The sequence below is a fragment of the Urocitellus parryii genome, chromosome 1 (genome assembly GCF_045843805.1).
Source record: "Urocitellus parryii isolate mUroPar1 chromosome 1, mUroPar1.hap1, whole genome shotgun sequence".
Taxonomy (NCBI): domain Eukaryota; kingdom Metazoa; phylum Chordata; class Mammalia; order Rodentia; family Sciuridae; genus Urocitellus; species Urocitellus parryii.
In genome coordinates, this window is record NC_135531.1 from 160,183,700 (window position 1) to 160,205,982 (window position 22,283).

General features: G+C 35.6%; 1 protein-coding gene and 1 non-coding gene across 2 annotated transcripts in view; one reads left to right on the top strand and one right to left on the bottom strand.

The window, feature by feature from the left end:
- Window positions 1-22,283, bottom strand: part of LOC144255880 (EF-hand calcium-binding domain-containing protein 13-like) — a 162,866-nt gene that overhangs the window by 52,561 nt on the left and 88,022 nt on the right. The window contains 3 exon segments of the mRNA XM_077800932.1: window positions 5,404-5,475; window positions 6,005-6,148; window positions 9,847-9,993. Of these exon segments, the coding sequence (XP_077657058.1) occupies window positions 5,404-5,475; window positions 6,005-6,148; window positions 9,847-9,993 (363 nt within the window).
- On the top strand, window positions 15,454-15,581 carry LOC144249362 (small nucleolar RNA SNORA72). The gene has a single exon (XR_013342209.1). It is a non-coding gene; the product is annotated as a small nucleolar RNA SNORA72 (small nucleolar RNA).

Consider the following 22,283-nt stretch of genomic DNA (forward strand, 5'->3'; position numbering starts at 1 on the left):
CTTTTACCTTACCTATTTGGCCTCATAATAATCGCACAATAGGCATTCTTATCCCCATTTTCAGATAAAGAAACTGAGGTTAAAAACAGAATTCAAGTCAGACACATTCCAAAGCCTAAGTTCTTAACCACTGTGCCTTTCAAGTAGATATACAGGTAGTCAAATTTTATCCCTTGGGCTATTTAATATTTCATATGTAACCCTTGAAATAATCTTGTGAAGAATTATAAATTCATTTTAAATTAAATAATTTGACTTAAAGTTTAATAAAGATACAAGATAGATTTCACCACAAAATGATTAACATGTAAGCATGTTATGTTTTGTTCTAAGCAAATAACTGGATATTGATAGTGTTTGGGTGCAGTGGCGCATACCTGTAATCCCAGCAACTTGGGAGGCTAAGGCAGAAGGAACACAAGTTCAAGACCAACCTGAGTAACTTGATGAGACCCTGTCCTAAAATTAAAAGGAATGGTGGTCTGGGGTTGTGGCTCAGTGGCAGAGCGCTTGCCTAGCACATATGAGACACTGGGTTCGATCCACAGGACCACATAAAAATAAATAAACAAAATAAAGATATTGTGTCCATGTATAACTAAAATATATTTTCTTAGAAAAAGGAATGCAGATATAGCTCAATGGTAGAATGTCCTTGGATTCAGTCCCTAGTAGCAAAAAAAAAAAAAAGAATAGATACTAATAATATGAAAAAATATTCTGTCAGCCCTTTTTCATATAAGTAGATTCTTCCTCCAGTTCTTGTTGAAACTGGCCACAACTGAGAATAAAAATAAAATAATATATAGACTAAGTGGAAGGTATGGCTAGCTGGATGTAGGAGGACAAACTCTGCTATAATCTGCTCCAACAATAAAATCATCTTCCATTTATGGAGCAACTACTACATAAGCACTATGGTAGAGACTTACCATTTAATTCCTAGCCAAATAATCAAAGAAGATAAAGCTAAAAGAAGGTCATTTGTAAGCACTCAAAGACTCGAAAATTGTATCCCCCTGCTTGCTTTCTTTGGAACCTCATTGAGTATGTGCATCAGCAAAATGAAGGAGTACATTTTAACAAGGAAAAATAACAGATTCAGGAAACAATTTAGTACCAAAATATGGTTAAACAGAAGTCCCAGGACAAGAGCTGTAAAGCAGGCATAGAGAAGAAACAGTTCAAGTCAGAGCATCTGAAGGACTTAAACCTCTGTTTGAGTACTTGAATATGTTAATAGGTGTGCCAGAATGTTAGATATGGGGGGGAATAAGTCTATAATAAAATATACAAGTTTTAAAACAAGGTAAGTCAGACATGGTGGTGCACTCCTGTAGTACCAGCTACTAGGAAGGCTGACAGGAAGATGGCTTTAGCTCAGGAGATTGTATAAGCAAATTGGCAAGGTAGGAGGCAGAATATCTCTTGGCCCATCAAAAGCTTTGTTTGGAGATTCATAATAATTTAAACCTTGACTATGAATTTAATTACATTTCCACACACTAGGAGTCTACAACTTTAATTACTATCTACATTAGAGGCATGGTCCCAATTCTTACAACTCCTTATGACAAAAGCATTAATATCCACATGTCCTTTTGAACATGAAGTTTCTTTTCTTTAAAAAGGGAAATAATACTATGAGAATCTGATTCTAGAGAAGTTAGGAAACAAAATGAACTCAACTATGTCATTTGAATGTAAAGGATTCCAGTGCCCTTGGTATAAAAGCAGAATGTATTTCATGATCCACTACTATTTTAAAGAAAAACAGAAAAATAGAAAATTTATGTAATTTTTCTGGGATGACACACTAACCTATGCTCTGTAACAAAGTTATTTGCCCACTATGTTCTCTTCATAGAGCACTTACTCAGCTCCTCAAAATGTGTTATATTAGGGGCATAAAGTTTAATTTACAGTACTGAATTTTAGAGAAGAAAAATCTGACTACTGATTTAATTTTTAAAACTATGCTATTTTACATTTTGCACAGTGGAGTTTATAACTGTTTAATTAGTACCCTGTTATGGTTTAGATATGAAGTGTTCCCCAAACAGCTCATGTGTAAGACAATGCGAGAAAGTTTAGAGGTGAAATGATTGGATTATGAACCCCTTAATCTAGTCAGTGCATTAATCCAGTTGAATGGATTAACTGTGTGGTAACCACAGGAAGGTAGGGTATGGCTAGAGAAGGTAGGTCATTGGGAGCATGGCTTTGGGGTATATATATTTGCCCCTGGTGAGTGGAGCAGTCTGTCTCTGCTTCCCAATTATTATATCCTGAACTGCTTTCTTCCTCCACACCTTTCCATCATGATGTTCTGCCTCATCTTGGGCCCAGAGCAACAAAGTCAACCACCTATGGACCATGACCTCTGAAGTTGTGAGCCACAGATACACTTTTCTCTCTTCTAAAATTGTTCTTGTCACGTCTTTTGGTCACAGCAGCAAAAAATGCTGACTAAAACATACCTAAACAGGGAAATGCTCTTAATTCTCACAACTACCATATGATATGGGTATTGTTATCCTTTTATTGAAGTGAAGAAACTGAGAATACAAAAACATTTGTAATTTTTCCAGTGCCACACAGCCAGTCATTACCACAGTATCCTATATTATATAATAAGTTCATTTATCTACTCTGTTCTTCCGATACAAAACCTATTCAACTGTCAAAATATGAAATGTCAAAGGAATAAAATTCAACTTGTATCACTGAACTGTTAAAAAAAGAAAGTTCTTTATGGTTTTTTGAGATCAAACCATTGATGTTTGGATAAAGAATCTAAAGTCTAAAGAAGTAAAATGACCTATGCAAGGTCATGTAGGTGTGGTCAGTAGAAAAAATAAAATTCAGGCACCTAAAATTTGACTACACTCTTCTTTTCAAAACACAATCTATTTTTGACCTCTTTTTTTAACTTTTTTATTTTGAAACATACATGATGAAAAAGGAAATATCACAACAGACACTATAGAAATACATAAGATAATTAGAAATTATTTTGAAAACTTGTACTCCAATAAAATAGAAAATATTGGAAGGCATCGACAAATTTCTAGAGTCATATAATTTGCCCATATTGACTTCGGGTGATATACACAATTTAAACAGATCAATTTCAAGTGGTAAAATAGAAGACACCATTAGAAGCCCACCAACTAAGAAAAGCCCAGGACCAGATGGATACACAGCTGAGTTCTACAAGACCTTTAATGAAGAACTAATGCCAATACTCCTCAAATTATTTTGTGAAATAGAAAAAGAGAGAGCACTTCCAAACTCATTCTATGAGGCCACTATCACTCTGATTCAAAAACCAGACAAAGACACATCAAAGAAAGAAAACTTCAGACCAATATCTCTAATGAACATAGATGCAAAAATTCTGGCAAATCGAATACAAAAACATATCAAAAAGATAGTGCACCACAATCAAAAGGGGTTCATCCCAGGAATGCAAGGTTGGCTTGGGGGTTAGAAAGACAGTGGAATGAGATGAACATCATTACCCTAAGTATGTGTATGAAGACACAAATGATGTGATTCTACTTTGTGTACAACAAGAGATATGAAAAATCATGCTCTATATGTGTAATATGAATTGTAATGCTTTCTGCTGTCATACATAACAAATTAGAGTAAAAAAAAAGAAAAGTCAATCCACAAAATGGGAGAAAAGATCTGCAATTCATAAAGATCTATTGCCGAGAACATATAAAGAATTCTTACAACTCAACAACACCAAAATGACGACCTAATTCTAAAATGGGCAAAAGATTTGAAAATACATGTCTCCAAAGAAGATAGACAAATGGTCAACACACCCATGAAAAGATGCTCAATTATCATCAACTGTCAGGAAAATACAAATCAAAACTACAGCATGAGATACTTTACAAACTCTGGAATGGCTACAATAAGGAAGACAGACAATAACAAGTATTATTGAGGATGTAAATATATCATATATTGTTGGTGGAAATCTGAAATTGTGCAGCTACTTTGGAAAATACTTTGCAAGTTCCTCAGAAAGTTAAAAATAATTATTACCATATGACCTAGAAATTCCACTCCTAGCAATTCCACTCCTAACCAGGAGAAATTAAAATATATATCTACACAAAAACTTATATACAAATAACTCACAAATGTTCATAGTAGCATTATTCATAATAGCCAAAAGTAGAATCAACCTCAATGTCCAACAATTGATTTAAAAAAAATAAATAAAATATGGCATATCTATATAAGGGAATATTATTTCATCACAAAAAGTAACAAAGTATTAATTCATGCTATAAAATGAACTTTGAAAATATGCTATGTGAAATAAGTCAGACACAAAAGGTAGCATCTTACTACATATATATGAAATATTCAAAATAGGCAAAAGCAGGTAGACAGCAAGTAGATTAGTGGTTGTCAATTAGCCATTGAGAGAGAATGGAGAATATTTGCTAATGGGTTCCAAATTTCTCTGGGGAATGATAAAAATATTCTGGAAGCAGAAAAGTGGTGATGGCTACACAACTTTGTGCCTGTACTAAAAACCAATGAACTGTAATACACTTTTAAAGAGTGAAGATTATAAGGCTGAAGTTTGTGGTTTACAAATTAAATCTCAATAAAAAGTACATATCTGATTATAAATGCAATATATTATTAGGCATCTTAATTTTAGAGATATTAAAATGTGAAAAAGACATTTATTTCACCCAAAGCATTTAAAAATGTATTGTTGATAAGGAGGTCTACATCTATGAAGAGTTGTTTTGGTAGGTATTCTCTGTAGACTTGGGAGTTAGGAAAAGATGTTAGTGTTGAAATTAGTTCCCTAATTTCAAGGATAAAAGAAACTTCTGGGAAGGAGGTCAAGAAGCAGAAATAGCAGAGGTTAGGATAAATATTGTGTGGTAATAATAACAGGGGTTGATACTACAGAGATTCAGAAGAATTGATTAACTGAAGTTAGAATTTCTAAAACCAAAATAGAGAGGCAGTCTAATTAGATACACCTGAAAACTCAGAGATCTGACATAGCACAACAAAAACAAAAATGATTTCCTCTCAATTCTCCCAATTCCAGCCCTGAGTTATTTCATAAGTCTAGAACTCCTAAAAGGAAAATCTATCTATGTTTGAGAAAGGTCCATGCAATGACAGCAAAGGTATTTACTATGACTTTTTTACTTTCACTTATTTCCCAATCGTTACATTTATGACCCATTTTCCTCACTTTTATAATCCTATATTATTTATATTCATAAACTAAAATCTTTTTTGAAACTATACAAATTTAAAACTTGAAATCTATATGGCAAAAGTTTTAATGTCATTTCATTATCTTTATTTTCCAGTCATTATCCTGATCCAAAAGTATTCACTTACCCTTGGACTCTTTGAAATGTGGATTTTCTTTCATTTCCAATAAGAAATCTTTTAAATCTACCGCCATATTATCTGGAATGTCAAAATAAAATATGTTGCCATTGAAAACCTGATACTGAATCAGCACATGAAATAGAGACTCTGATGTATAATAATTAGCTAAAACTCCTTTCTGGTTCACTTTCCTTCTTCAAAGAATTGAAACTATTGCAACAGAAAACACCTTTAAGAACCATTCACTGAATAGAGAATAATACTAATAACTAACATTTTGAGTTCTTTTATATATACTAGCCATCCTTTTCTGATGTTTTATATGTATTAATTCACATAATTATACAATTATATAAATAATCATTTATAGTATCCACACAAGTATGAACAATTATATATGTTAACAAATATGCAAGCTAATCAATTATTTTGGCTCAATTTACATGAACCTAAGCTTTCAGTAGAAGGATGACTCCCTTTAGATGCTTAACCCTTAGGGTATATATATATATATATATATATATATATATATATATATATACACCCTAAGACTATTTTCCATGAGTAGGGAGAAAAATGAAGAGAATCTTAAATCAAAAATGCTCACCACTGATGTCACAATGTTTAAGGGCTTCATTGACATCCTCCTCTGTTAAATTAGCATTCAAACATTTCAGGGCATGTTTCAAGTTAGGTATATCAATCTTACCATTATCAACATGTGACAAGATGTGAGCAGCTTCTTTAATCTCTACAAAGATAAATATGCACAAGATATTATTTTTTAAAAATGCATGTACAGTAACTGTCCAAAGCCCTTCATAGGCAAACCCACAAATTAAATATTTATCAGAACCCAAATTCTAACAAAAATAAAATATTTTCTCTTTATAACTGAAAACCCCACTTATTTCAAACAGTATGTGAAATAAAAAATTTTCATGCAAAGATAACATTATGGACTAGTCACATATATTGTAATAAAGTTAATCTAAAATTATTCATCCAATAAACACTTAATGAGCTGTAAGCCTTTCTTAAATAATAGTTATATCTCTACATGTATGTCTAAAGATATTTTTCATAATAAAAGGCTAAAAAATGAAACTGAAGCTCTGAATCCCCAGAGCCTCTGCTATTCTATATAGTATTTTGTATTAATTATAAAAAGTCACCCCCTCTATATGTATAAATTATAAAAGGGGGCACCTTTCAAGGCTTAGAGAACATATCCAACTCTACTGGCACTTTCTCAAGCAAGTACTTTTGTGACCTAGCTAAATAGGATTGTTCTATTGATCTTAAAACAATTAAATATGAAACATAATTGAGTTTCTAAATTTTTCACCTAAACCATTTCTCAATCCATTTCTCATAAAACTTTAAAACAAAGTTGTATTTTCCATATTCTGAAAACCATTGCATTATACAAGTAGATCTAAATCTTCATGGAGGTCACTTAGAACACCATAATACCATCTTAGACCTATATTCTACTATCATTTATTTCACAATTAATGAGAAAAATGAAAAGTTCAGACCCTGTTATCAAAGAGTTTCCTGTAAATTCCTTGATGAGAGACTGAATCTTGTCATCTCCATAAACAAAATAATAATATGTCCTACAGTTAGAAATGAGAAAAGCATACACACGAAATTACTGAAGTACTGAGAAAGTTTAATCTTCTCATTTCATTTAATCATGATGAACTTAGATGAAGTTTATGGGACAAGATAGGAAGGACATTTGAGCTGAGATTAGAGAAAGAAAAACATGAGTTGGTCTGATAAAATACACACACGCACGCGCACACACACACACACACACACACACACAAAGAATAGAATAAGCAAAGACATGGAACCAGTAGCAAATAGAACTAGTTTAAAGTATGATAAATAGTATGGCTACAGAATACATACAAATGCAGAAGTGATGAAAGATGAGGTTAGAGAGATAAAAAAGATCTATTCAGTCACTCATTCACTCAATAAACATTTATAATTGTGAGTTAACATAAACTACTTGGAACAATACCTAACACAGTAAATATTAACTATTAGCTATTAATATTAGCTATTTTAAACAGTATGATAAGAGCCAGGATCATGTGGGTTCTAGAGATACAATGGCAAACAAAGTAGAGACGTGGTCCTTGGACAAAGGAAGTCGGAAAAAGCAACATTAATCAAATAATTTTTAAAAATGAATGAAATAATTATAATCTGAAATAAGTACTGTGGAACAGAAATGAACTAATAAGAGCATATAACAAAAGAAAGTGACCCAAACTAGAAGAAAATAATAGGCTATGCTGGGGAGCCAGACACATAAATAAACATAGAGCAAGAAAAGAGTGTCAGGGAAGAATATTCAAAACAATAAAATATGGAAAAGTTTGAGAGTAGAAGGAAAGAAAGTATCTTAGGAACTGAAGTGGGAAAAGCCAATGTACTTGAAGTATAGACAGCAAGGACACTGCACAAAATAATGCTAGAGAGATAAGCATACAGGATTTTGATCAAAAACAATGGGCAATGTTTAAAGAGTTATAAACAGGGAAAGGTAATGTGATCAGATTACTATTTTGGAAAAATACATTGATAATAATCTGAATAAATATCTCTCATTACACAGAATTTTGTTCACATATAAAAATATTCCCTGGACTTTCACACCATTCCTCATTCTTCACTCTCCTCATTCTTGGACTTCTCTGTGGTCTTCTCCACCAGCCCCTTAAATGTGGCAGTTTCTAATGTCACAGGTGCTTCCTTTATACCTAGACTTCTATTCAATAAAAAGTTTAGGTATTGAATTTTCCTATTCTATCTCTGCTTGCCTACCTATCCTGTCGAATCCTAGGGCTTTTCTTAAGGACAAACTGCAGCTTATCCCGCACACCTCTTTCAGAAATAAAAACTGGTGAAGAGATCTTTTTGGGGGACAAGAGATAGAAATAAAATCTGTCTATGGCATAAGTGGGTCTGTAAGTTTAACTGCAAATTTATTGCAGTTACAGAACTTAACGACTACAACAGGTATTACCTTGAAATAAAGGGAGGTTAAAATATAAATAAATGGGCTGGGGATGTGGCTCAAGCAATAGCGCGCTCGCCTGGCATGCGTGCGGCCCGGGTTCGATCCTCAGCACCACATACCAACAAAGATGTTGTGTCCACCGAGAACTAAAAAATAAATATTAAAAAATTCTCTCTCTCTCACTCTATCTCTCACTCTCTCTTTAAAAATATATATATATAGATAGATAGATAGATAGATAGATAGATAAATTATATTTACTTTAATTATTTTATTTAAGTAGGAAAAACAAAACTAACCTACTAAAATAATTTCAAAACAGTAGACTTGGCAGTTTCTTCAGGTAACTCTAAAACAAGATTTCTGAACATCAACACTACTCACATTTGATCCAGATAACTATTTGGGTGTAGTGGTACAATTATGTACATTATTTAATATTTAATAGCATCTCTTGCCTCCACTCACTGGATGCCAGTAATTCTTCCTCATCAGTTCTAAAATCAAAACTGTCTCTAGACATTGCCAAATATTCCCTGGGACACATTTTGATTGTAATTTTTAGCTGAAGTTAAATTTAAAGGCAGGAAATGGCTTTGTAAATATAGGTAAGTTCCATCTAAGTACATTTAAGATGAATGAGGTAAATTCCTTGTCAATAAATAAACACATGGTTCAGTCAATAAACCTAAATCCTTAAAGGATAACGATAAAACTGATGGCCTCTTTTAGATTCACACTGTCCAATATGGCACTCACAAGCCACAGGTGGCTATTTAAATAACAATTTGCTATAGAAACAAACATTTCTTTTTTTTTTTTTTAGAAACAAACATTTCAATGTAATTACTTAATAATACTTTCTCTCAGGGCCTTTTAGAAAGAAAAAGGGAGATAGATAGATAGATAGATAGATAGATATAAAAGAGGAAAGGAAGGAGAAAACAAAGAATAAAAGCTACAAAACTGCAGATAATTAAGACCATTCAAAACACAAAAGGAAAGGGATTGGTTTTGAAATGAAATTACTCTAGGAAGAAACATCATGTCTAAGCCACACAACTATATACAGAAATATTTTTGAGATCTGTTTTACGATCCAGACCATGATATTAACCAGGCATTTAATACTATAATAACAAAATTTCTGTGGCTATAAAATAAGGTATAGTCCTAAATCTGATCTATAGTAAACACTGTTCCAACAAGTTTATGGTAAGACTTGATTAATATTTGGTAAATAGTTTGAAATACTTGAATAAAAATTTAGAATAAGAGTAACATCAAATATTTGGACTAGAAAGACCATGGCTGAGTTACCTTAATTTGAAAAGGGAAAAAAAACTAAATAAGATTTAGAAGAAATATTTATTACAAACTGCTGGTCATCTGTTTCAACAACTCACCTTCAACAAAGGAGTCATCTTCTGTTTTCTGAAGAGTTTTGTCAGTAAAATGTCTATCATTATTTTCAAGTACGTCTGAATATTTGTCTTTATCAGACTGATAGCCTTCTTTCATGCAGTCCAATTTATTGATGGTATCATTCAATGCTGCAAATACAGAGAGTGTACAAACAACACACGATTCAGTCAATAGACCTAAGTCTTCTAAGGATAACAATAAAACTGATGGCCTCTTTTAGATCCACACTGTCCGATATGGCATTCACAAGCCACAGGTGGCTATTTAAATAAGTATAGTAGTCCATTCTCCATTCTGATAGTTTTCTGTACCCTGCTTGAACAGTATAATTTTCTATTTACAAACTCTGATGGTTATAAATGACCCTTTCTTTATGCTTTAAAGAATTTGTTAAATGTTCAGGTTTTGGGTGGGCTCTTCCTGACAAAAGTACAGCAACATTTCTGTGGTTTTTTCATTAATGAGCTCATCATTTTAATAAAAAGTTCCCCTCAATCTTCACAATAATCTCCAAACCCCAATTCTTATTCCACTATCTTTCCATACACCCTTTGCTCCTGTCAGCTAATTTCACTCCAATTAAAGAATTACAGTTTCATGTTTAGAACACATTAGGATTAGAACCCACTTTCCCATTTAAGAAAAACTGAACATGTATATTGCAAAGTAGTTATAATAAAAAAGAATGCTTGATCTTGGGGGGAAAAAAGTTCATGAAGCCAACCTCACTTAATGAAAACAAAAGAGTTCATATGTGTAAAGTATATTTCTAAAAAAAAAATCTCACAAGATTCATGGAAAGAAATTAATAATAAATTATTTAAAGTTTTATATAAAAGTAACTGTAATTTAATACATTGTTTTGTTCTATGACATAATCATTAACCATCAGAAGTTTCAAAAACAGGTCAGTGAAAAGGAGTTTAAGGGAAATTTGAGTCTAAAGAAAAGATAAATTTAGTAGGAGGAAAATAGAAGATGAGAGTTCTTTTGATATTTCTGGAAGGGTACTAATAGGAAGAAGATTCTGAATGTAAAATCTAGCTCCAAGAATGGAATGATAAGGCAAAAGTTCTGCCAAATATATGATATAGTTTTCTAGTTCTATAAGCTATATAAAATTATAGAATGGTCTACTTTAAAAAGTCATGAGGACATCCAAGACAGAATGAGTGAATGTACATTACCAGTAAGCTGTGTGTGCAACTGATTTGATTTTGATTTTTAAATAAATATATAAAAACTGAAGAAACTCCACTTGTTCTAGGGAACCATCAAACCTGCTACTACAGACCTCATTCTCTGGCCACAATAAAATAAAATTCAAAATAATAAACACAAGGCAACAATGAAATTTAAATTGCCTTAAATTTTAAAATCTTCTTCTATAAAAGTCTTAGCTCAAAGAGAAAACAACTGGCACTATTTCAAAAATAACAATAATATCCCAACAAATCAAAGATTGCTAGATAAACCAAAATTTTACTAAGATTAAAATTGATAGCCTTGAACATGTATTATTACCTAGGAAAAAATAAGTATAAGTAAATTAATAATTTAAATTAGTTAGGAAAAAATATAAAATGAGCACAAAGAAGCAAGATAAAGATAAAATCAGATTTTTATTTGGTGGGGGGTTTACTGGAGATTAAAACAGGGGCTTAATTACTGAGCTACACCCCCAGGCCCTTTTATTTTTTATTTTGAGACAGGGTCTTGCTAAGTTGTGAACTTGCAGACTCCCCAGTTGCTAGGATTACAGGTGTATGCCACCATGCCCAACTTCAGACATTAATTTTTAAACTAAAAATACAAGCACTAAAGATAGATTTATCTTTAAGAGCTAGTACTCTTTAAGAGCTAGTATCTAAGATACTAGTACTTTAAAAAGAAAGGAAGAGGGCTGGGGTTGTGGCTTGTGGTAGAGTGCTCGTCTAGCACGTGTGAGGGCCTGGGTTTGATCCTCAGCACCACATAAAAATAAATAAAGTAAAGGCATTGTGTCCAACTACAAGTAAAAATAAATAAAGTAAAGGCATTGTGTCCAACTACAAGTAAAAATAAATAAAGTAAAGGCATTGTGTCCAACTACAAGTAAAAATAAATAAAGTAAAGGCATTGTGTCCAACTACAAGTAAAAGGAGTAAAATATTCACTAGAAAACAAAGAAAAAGGTCAAAATTACATCTATACAAATATAAGAAAGGACCGTTACTATATATACCAAAAAAATCAGAAGAATTTTAAGTGCATAGGGTTGTCCTAACACTACAATTATATAAAATCTAAATAAGATTTAGAATTTCCTAGGAGAATGCAGATGGAGTAGCATACCCTATAATCCCAGCAACTCAGAATTCTGGCTGAGACGGGAGGATCACAAGTTCAAGGTCAGCTCCAGCAACTTGGTGAGGCCATAAGCAATTTAGTGAGACCATGTCTCCAAATAAAAAATAAAAAGGGTTGGGATGTGGCTCAGTGGTTAAGCACTCCTGGCTTCAATCTCAAGCAATAATAATAATAACAATAATTGCTTAGTACAATACAAATTTCCAAAACTGATCAAAAAAGACAGAAGATTGCAAAAAACAATCTGTAAAACACCACATTAAAAAAATCAATAATAAATGAATAAAATTTTTAAAAGCTGCAGTGGATAGTACAAAGCATTAATACCCTAAAATATAAAGAGCTATTTACAAATTCACGAGAAACACCACCTGATTTTAAAACATTATCAAAAGACATTCCCAATATGTGAAATATGCTTTAGCTCACTAACAATTAGAGCATCACACATTAAAACATAATAAAATTTTAATTATAAATATTGTATAATTATATTAATTCTAATAATTAATACCCACTATTGATAAAAGTAGAATTCTCACAAATCTTTATGAGGGTAATTAGGTAGAAACTACTAAAATTTTAAATTTCTAAATATGTTGGCCTATCATGTCCACTTCTAAGAAATTTGCCCTACATAAAAGCTTTGTATAAAACATATCAAAAAGATCGTGCACCATGATCAAGTAGAATTCATCCCTGGGATACAAGGCTGGTTCAATATACGGAAATCAATAAACGTTATTCACCACATCAATAGACTTAAAAATAAGAACCATATGATCATCTCCATAGACGCAGAAAAAGCATTCGACAAAGTACAGCATCCCTTTATGTTCAAAACATTAGAAAAACTAGGGATAACAGGAACTTACCTCAACATTGTACAAGCTATATATGCTAAGCCTCAGGCTAGCATCATTCTAAATGGAAAAAAACTGAAGGCATTCCCTCTAAAATCTGGAACAAGACAGGGATGCCCTCTCTCACCACTTCTATTCAATATAGTTCTCGAAATACTGGCCAGAGCAATTAGACAGACAAAAGAAATTAAAGGCATTAAGATAGGAAAAGAAGAACTTAAATTATCACTATTTGCGGATGATATGATTTTATACCTAGAAGACCCAAAAGGGTCTACAAAGAAACTACTAGAGCTAATAAATGAATTCAGCAAAGTGGCAGGATATAAAATCAACACGCATAAATCAAAGGCATTCCTGTATATCAGCAACAAAACTTCTGAAATGGAAATGAGGAAAACCACTCCATTCACAATATCCTCAAAGAAAATAAAATACTTGGGAATCAGCCTAACAAAAGAAGTGAAAGATTTATACAATGAAAACTACAGAACCCTAAAGAGAGAAATAGAAGAAGATCTTAGAAGATGGAAAAATATACCCTGTTCATGGATAGGCAGAACTAACATCATCAAAAAGGCGATTTACCAAAAGTTCTCTATAGGTTCAATGCAATGCCAATCAAAATCCCAAAGGCATTTCTTGTAGAAATAGATAAAGCAATTATGAAATTCATATGGAAAAATAAAAGACCCAGAATAGCAAAAGCAATTCTAAGCAGGAAGTGTGAATCAGGAGGTGTAGCGATACCAGAGTTCAAACTGTACTACAGAGCAATAGTAGCAAAAACAGCATGGTACTGGTACCAAAACAGGCAGGTGGACCAATGGTATAGAATAGAGGACACAGAAACCAATCCACAAAATTCCAACTATCTTATATTCTATAAAGGGGCTAGAAGCATGCAATGGAGGAAGGATAGCATCTTCAACAAATGGTGTTGGGAAAACTGGAAATCCATATGCAACAAAATGAAACTGAATCCCCTTCTCTTGCCATGCACAAAAGTTAACTCAAAATGGATCAAGGACCTTGATATCATATAAGAGACTATGTGTCTGATAGAAGAAAAGGTTGGCTCTGATCTACATATTGTGGGGTCGGGCTCCAAATTCCTTAATAGGACACCCATAGCACAAGAGTTAATAACAAGAATCAACAAATGGGACTTACTTAAACTAAAAAGTTTTTTCTCAGCAAGAGAAACAATAAGAGAGGTAAATAGGGAGCCTACATCATGGGAACAAATTTTTACTCCTCACACTTCAGATAGAGCCCTAATATCCAGAGTATACAAAGAACTCAAAAAATTAAACAATAAGAAAAAAATAACCCAATCAACAAACGGGCCAAAGACCTGAACAGATACTTCTCAGAGGAGAACATACAATCAATCAACAAGTACATGAAAAAATGCTCACCATCTCTAGCAGTCAGAGAAATACAAATCAAAACCACCCTAAGATACCATCTCACTCCAGTAAGATTGGCAGCCATTATGAAGTCAAACAACAACAAGTGCTGGCGAGGATGTGGGGAAAAGGGTACTCTTGTACATTGCTGGTGGGACTACAAATTGGTGCAGCCAATTTGAAAAGCAGTATGGAGATTCCTGGGAAAGCTGGGAATGGAACCACCATTTGACCCAGCTATTGCCCTTCTCGGACTATTCCCTGAAGACCTTAAAAGAGCTTACTACAGGGATACTGCCACATCAGTGTTCATAGCAGCACAATTCACAATAGCTAGACTGTGGAACCAACCCCGATGCCCCTCAACAGATGAATGGATAAAAAAAAAGTGGCATTTATACACAATGGAGTACTACGCAGCACTAAAAAATGACAAAATCATGGAATTTGCAGGGAAATGGATGGCATTAGTGCAGATTATGCTAAGTGAAGCTAGCCAATCCCTAAAAAACAAATGCCAAATGTCTTCTTTGATATAATGAGAGCAACTAAGATCAGATCAGGGAGGAAGAGCAGGAGGAAAAGATTAACATTAAACAGAGACATGAGGTAGGAGGGAAAGGGAGAGAAAAGGGAAATTGCATGGAAATGAAAGGAGACCCTCATTGTTATACAAAATTACATATAAGAGGTTGTGAGGGGAATGGGAAAAAAAACAAGAAGAGAAATGAATTACAGTAGATGGGGTAGAGAGAGAAGATGGGAGGGGAGGGGAGGGGGGATAGTAGAGGATAGGAAAGGTAGCAGAATACAACAGTTACTAATATGGCATTATGTAAAAATGTGGATGTGTAACCGATGTGATTCTGCAATCTTTGTAATGTTTTGAACAACCAATTAGAAAAAAAAAAATCAAGAACTGAAGAAGGGTCTTGAGGAAGATTTACTAAAGGAAGCAGCAGACCTGTGAATTCTCTCACTGTTCTAATTTTGTAATAATCAAGACAGGGTAAACATTTACTACATTAAGACCATATGTCCCAAGACCTAATTCTTTCCTCAGGTCTGGTCTTATAAATGCTGGTGATATTCCAGATATGGTTTATTGTAATCATTTTATAATGGCTTCAATAATAGGTTATCTTTGATAAACATTAAGAAAAATGGAAAAGTGATAGAGTGCCAGGGATCCCAGCAGCCTGCAGCAGGGCCCCGGAGATCCAGGCCAACTGATTCGCGTGGCCTGCCCTGCAGCTACAGAAGGCGTGGCGCCTCAGTGAAGCCATTAATTGGCAAGCAGGGAGGTTAGGGAAGGCCATTAGGTGGAATCCCACCAGCCAAGCCCACACGGACCCTTGGGCCGAGCACGGGTTCTCAGAAGGGGAAGGAAGCGGTACAGTCCCATCCCCCACAGCGGACACTCCGCCGAGGCAGTCAGCGGCCACCATCCGGGAAAGCTGAAGGATACACCGCCACTCTCCTTCAGAGTGCAACATCAAAACAGGTCGGTGTCATTCAGCTCACCCCCCAGACAGCGGGAATTCGCATAAAATCTCTCCTAGGCTTGCCGGGAGAGGGAGTATCAAGCTGAGCCTCCATACAGACTAGGGGGAAACCAGAGACACCTGACCTCCAACCCCTCCTCCCAGTAGCAGCCAAAAGGAAACCTGGCTAGCCAGCGCTGGGGGAGGGGCAAGCAGAAAAAATCAAAGTGATAGAGTGCCAGGGATCCCAGCAGCCTGCAGCAGGGCCCCGGAGATCCAGGCCAACTGATTCACGTGGCCTGCCCTGCGGCTACAGAAGGCGTGGCGCCTCAGTGAAGCCATTAATTGGCAAGCAGGGAGGTTAGGGAAGGCCATTAGGTGGAATCCCACCAGCCAAGCCCACACGGACCCTTGGGCCGAGCACGGGATCTCAGAAGGGGAAGGAAGCGGTACAGTCCCATCCCCCACAGCGGACACTCCACCGAGGCAGTCAGCGGCCACCATCCGGGAAAGCTGAAGGATACACCGCCACTCTCCTTCAGAGTGCAACATCAAAACAGCGGACACTCCATCCAGGCAGTCAGCGGCCACCATCCGGGAAAGCTGAAGAATACACCACCACTCTCCAACAGCTTGCAACATCAAAACAGCCAGCAGCAGGACCCCGGAGATCCAGGCCAACTGATTCGCGCGGCCTGCCCTGCAGCTACAGAAGGCGTGGCGCCTCAGAGAAGCCATTAATTAGCAAGCAGGGAGGTTAGGGACTGCCATTAGGTGGAATCCCACCAGCCAAGCCCACCGCCCACGCCCAGAACAGGCCCAGCGACCTGCCAGCATTGTAGTCACGACACCCCAATTGGAATAGGGACAGAGCAGAGCTGCCTTCCACTCCCGGAACAGGCCCAGAGAGCCGCCAGCGTGGTAGACACGTCAACCCAATTGGAGTAGGGGCACAGCCGCCGCCCGCACCTGCAAGGGAGACTTTTCAAGTATACAAGAGCAACATAAATAAATAGGGGGTAAATTTCAAAACACAACAGTTGCACCAAGCAGAAAGAAACGTGAGCAGTATGAAAAGACAAGGAAAGAAAGGACCACAAGCAATGCAGGTCAACTCAACTTTAGAAGAGGTAATAGCTGCAACAGATGGAATATCAGATAAAGAGTTCAGGATATATATGCTTCAGATGATCTGGAGTCTCAAGGAAGACATGAGACAGCAAAATCAGACAATGAAAGATCACATTGACAAACAAATCCAGGAAGTCAAAGATCAATTTCACAGGGAGATAGAGGTAATAAAAAACAAACAAATTGAAATTCTAGAAATGCAGGAAACAATAAACCAACTTAAAAACTCAATTGAGAATACTACCAGCAGAGTAGATCACTTAGAAGAGAGAACATCAGACAATGAAGACAAAGTATTTCAACTGGAAAAGAACATAGACAGCTCAGCAAGTCTGCTAAGAAACCATGAGCAGAACATCCAAGAATTATGGGACAATATCAAAAGACCAAATTTAAGAGTCATTGGGATACAGGAAGGCACAGAGCTCCATTCCAAAGGAATAAACAGTCTATTCAGTGAAATAATACGAGAAAACTTCCCAGAATTGAAGATTGAGACAGAATCCCAAATCCTAGAAGCCTACAGGACGCCGAATGTGCAAAATCATAAGAGATCCACACCTAGACACATTATAATGAAGATGTCCAACATACAGAATAAGGAGAGAATTTTAAAAGCTGCAAGAGAAAGAAAGCAGATTACATTTAGGGGTAAACCAATCAGGATAACAGCTGATCTCTCAACACAGACTCTGAAAGCTAGAAGATCCTGGAATAACATATTTCAAACACTGAAAGACAATGGGCTCCAACCAAGAATCGTGTATCCGGCGAAATTAAGCTTCAGGTTAGAAGATGAAATTAAAACCTTCCACAATAAACAAAAGTTAAAAGAATTCGCAGCTAGAAAACCATCTCTTCAAAAAATCCTTGGCAAAACATTACAGGAAGAGGAAATGGAAAACAACATTGAAAACCAACAATGGGAGGTAGGACAGTAAAGGGGGGAAAGTAGTCAAAGAGGATAACAAATCAGGTTTAGTAACATCAATAAACAAATATGGATAGAAGAACAAACCATATCTCAATAATAACCCTAAATGTTAATGGCTTAAACTCACCAATTAAGAGACACAGGCTAGTAGAATGGATCAAAAAACAAGACCCAACAATATGCTGTCTACAGGAGACGCATTTGATAGGAAAAGATATACATAGACTGAAGGTGAAAGGTTGGGAAAAATCATATCACTCATATGGACCGCGGAAACAAGCAGGAGTGTCCATACTCATATCTAATAAAATAGATTTCAAGCCAAAGCTAATCAAAAGGGATATAGAAGGACACTTCATACTGCTCAAGGGAACCATACACCAACAAGACATAACAATCATAAATATATATGCCCCAAATAATGGTGCAGCTGTATTCATCAAGCAAACTCTTCTCAAGTTCAAGAGTCTAATAGACCAACATACAATAATCATGGGAGACTTCAACACACCTCTCTCACCACTGGACAGATCTTCCAAACAAAAGTTAAATAAGGAAACTATAGAACTCAATAACACAATTAACAACCTAGACTTAATTGACATATATAGACTATACCACCCAACATCAAGTAGCTACACTTTTTTCTCAGCAGCACATGGAACCTTCTCAAAAATAGACCATATACTATGTCACAGGGCAACTCTTAGACAATACAAAGGGGTAGAGATAATACCATGCATCTTATCTGATCATAATGGAATGAAACTGAAAATCAATGATAAAAGAAGAAAGGAAAAAGCAAGCATCACCTGGAGAATGAACAATAGGTTGCTGCGTGATCAATGGGTTTTAGAAGACATCAAGGAGGAAATTAAAAAATTCCTAGAGTTAAATGAAAACACAGACACAACATATCGGAATCTATGGGACACATTGAAAGCAGTTCTAAGAGGAAAATTCATTGCTTGGAGTTCATTCCTCAAAAAAAGAAAAAACCAACAAATAAATGATCTCATACTTCATCTCAAAATCCTAGAAAAAGAAGAGCAAAACAACAGCAAAAGAAGTAGAAGGCAAGAAATAATTAAAATCAGAGCTGAAATTAATGAAATTGAAACAAAAGAAACAATTGAAAAAATTGACAAAACTAAAAGCTGGTTCTTTGAAAAAATAAATAAAATTGACAGACCCTTAGCCATGCTAACGAAGAGAAGAAGAGAGAGAACCCAAATTACTAGCATACGGGATAAAAAAGGCAATATCACAACAGACACTTCAGAAATACAGAAGATAATCAGAAATTACTTTGAATCCTTATACTCCAATAAAATAGAAGATAGTGAAGGCATAGATAAATTCCTTGAGTCCTATGATCTGCCCAGATTGAGCCAGGAGGATATAGAGAACCTAAACAGACCAATAACAATAGAGGAAATAGAAGAAACCATCAAAAGACTACCAACTAAGAAAAGCCCAGGACCGGATGGGTATACAGCAGAGTTTTACAAAACCTTTAAAGAGGAACTAACACCAATACTTTTCAAGCTATTTCAGGAAATAGAAAAAGAGGGAGAACTTCCAAATTCATTCTACGAGGCCAACATCACCCTGATTCCGAAACCAGACAAAGACACATCAAAGAAGGAAAACTACAGACCAATATCTCTGATGAACCTTGACGCAAAAATCCTCAATAAAATTCTGGCGAATCGGATTCAAATACATATCAAAAAAATTATACATCATGATCAAGTAGGATTCATCCCTGGGATGCAAGGCTGGTTTAATATACGGAAATCAATAAATGTTATTCACCACATCAATAGACTTAAAAATAAGAACCATATGATCATCTCAATAGATGCAGAAAAAGCATTTGACAAAGTACAGCATCCCTTTATGTTCAAAACGCTAGAAAAATTAGGGATAACAGGATCATACCTCAACATTGTAAAAGCAATCTATGATAAGCCACAGGCCAGCATCATTCTAAATGGAGAAAAATTGAAGGCATTCCCTCTAAGATCTGGTACAAGACAGGGATGCCCTCTCTCACCACTTCTGTTCAACATAGTCCTCGAAACACTGGCCAGAGCAATTAGACAGTCAAAAGAAATTAAAGGCATAAAAATAGGAAAAGAAGAACTTAAATTATCACTATTTGCAGATGATATGATTCTATACCTAGCAGACCCAAAAGGGTCTACAAAGAAGCTATTAGAGCTAATAAATGAATTCAGCAAAGTGGCAGGATATAAGATCAACACGCATAAATCAAAGGCATTCCGGTATATCAGCGACAAATCCTCTGAAACGGAAATGAGGACAACTACTCCATTCACAATATCCCCCCAAAAAATAAAATACTTGGGAATCAACCTAACAAAAGAGGTGAAAGATTTATACAATGAAAATTACAGAACCCTAAAGAAAGACATAGAAGAAGACCTTAGAAGATGGAAAAACATACCCTGCTCATGGATAGGCAGAACTAACATCATCAAAATGGCGATATTACCAAAAGTTCTCTATAAGTTCAATGCAATGCCAATCAAAATCCCAACAGCATATCTTGTAGAAATCGATAAAAGAATCATGAAATTCATATGGAATAATAAAAGACCCAGAATAGCAAAAACAATACTAAGCAGGAAGTGTGAATCAGGCGGTATAGCGATACCAGACTTCAAACTATACTACAGAGCAATAGTAACAAAAACAGCATGGTACTGGTACCAAAACAGGCGGGTGGACCAATGGTACAGAATAGAGGACACAGTAACCAATCCACAAAACTACAACTATCTTATTTTTGATAAAGGGGCTAAAAGCATGCAATGGAGGAAGGATAGCATCTTCAACAAATGGTGCTGGGAAAACTGGAAATCCATTTGCACCAAAATGAATCTGAATCCCTATCTCTCGCCGTGCACAAAAGTTAACTCAAAATGGATCAAGGAGCTTGATATTAAATCAGAGACACGGCATCTGATAGAAGAAAAAGTTGGTTATGATCTACATGCTGTGGAATCGGGCTCCAAATTCCTCAATAGGACACCCATAGCGCTAGAGTTAACAAATAGAATCAACAAATGGGACTTACTCAAACTAAAAAGTTTTTTCTCAGCAAAAGAAACAATAAGAGAGATAAATAGGGAGCCTACATCCTGGGAACAAATCTTTACTCCACACACTTCAGATAGAGCCCTAATAACCAGAATATACAAAGAACTCAAAAAATTAGACAATAAGATAACAAATAACCCAATCAATAAATGGGCCAAGGACCTGAACAGACACTTCTCAGAGGAGGACATACAATCAATCAACAAGTACATGAAAAAATGCTCACCATCGCTAGCAGTCAGAGAAATGCAAATCAAAACTACCCTAAGATACCATCTCACTCCAGTAAGACTGGCAGCCATTAGGAAGTCAAACAACAATAAGTGCTGGAGAGGATGCGGGGAAAAGGGCACTCTTGTTCATTGCTGGTGGGACTGCAAATTGGTGCAGCCAATTTGGAAAGCAGTATGGAGATTTCTCGGAAAGCTGGGAATGGAACCACCATTTGACCCAGCTATTCCCCTTCTCGGTCTATTCCCTAAAGCCCTAACAAGAGCATGCTACAGGGACACTGCTACATCGATGTTCATAGCAGCTCAATTCACGATAGCAAGACTGTGGAACCAGCCTAGATGCCCTTCAATAGATGAATGGATAAAAAAAATGTGGCATTTATACACTATGGAGTATTACTCTGCATTAAAAAATGACAAAATTATAGAATTTGGAGGGAAATGGATGGCATTAGAGCAGATTATGCTAAGTGAAGCTAGTCAATCTTTAAAAAACAAATACCAAATGACTCCTTTGATATAAGGGGTGTAAACAAGGACAGGGTAGGGACGAAGAGCTTGAGAAGAATATTTACAGTAAACAGGGATGAGAGGTGGGAGGGAAAGGGAGTGAGAAGGGAAATTGCATGGAAATGGAAGGCGATCCTCAGGGTTATACAAAATGTCATATAAGAGGTAAGGAGGGGTAAGTCAAGAGAATACAAATGGAAGACATGATTTACAGTAGAAGGGGTAGAGAGAGAAAAGTGGAGGGGAGGGGAGGGGAGGGGAGGGGGGATAGTAGACAATAGGACAGACAGCAGAATACATCAGACACTAGAAAGGCAATATGTCAATCAATGGAAGGGTAACTGATGTGATACAGCAATTTGTATACGGGGTA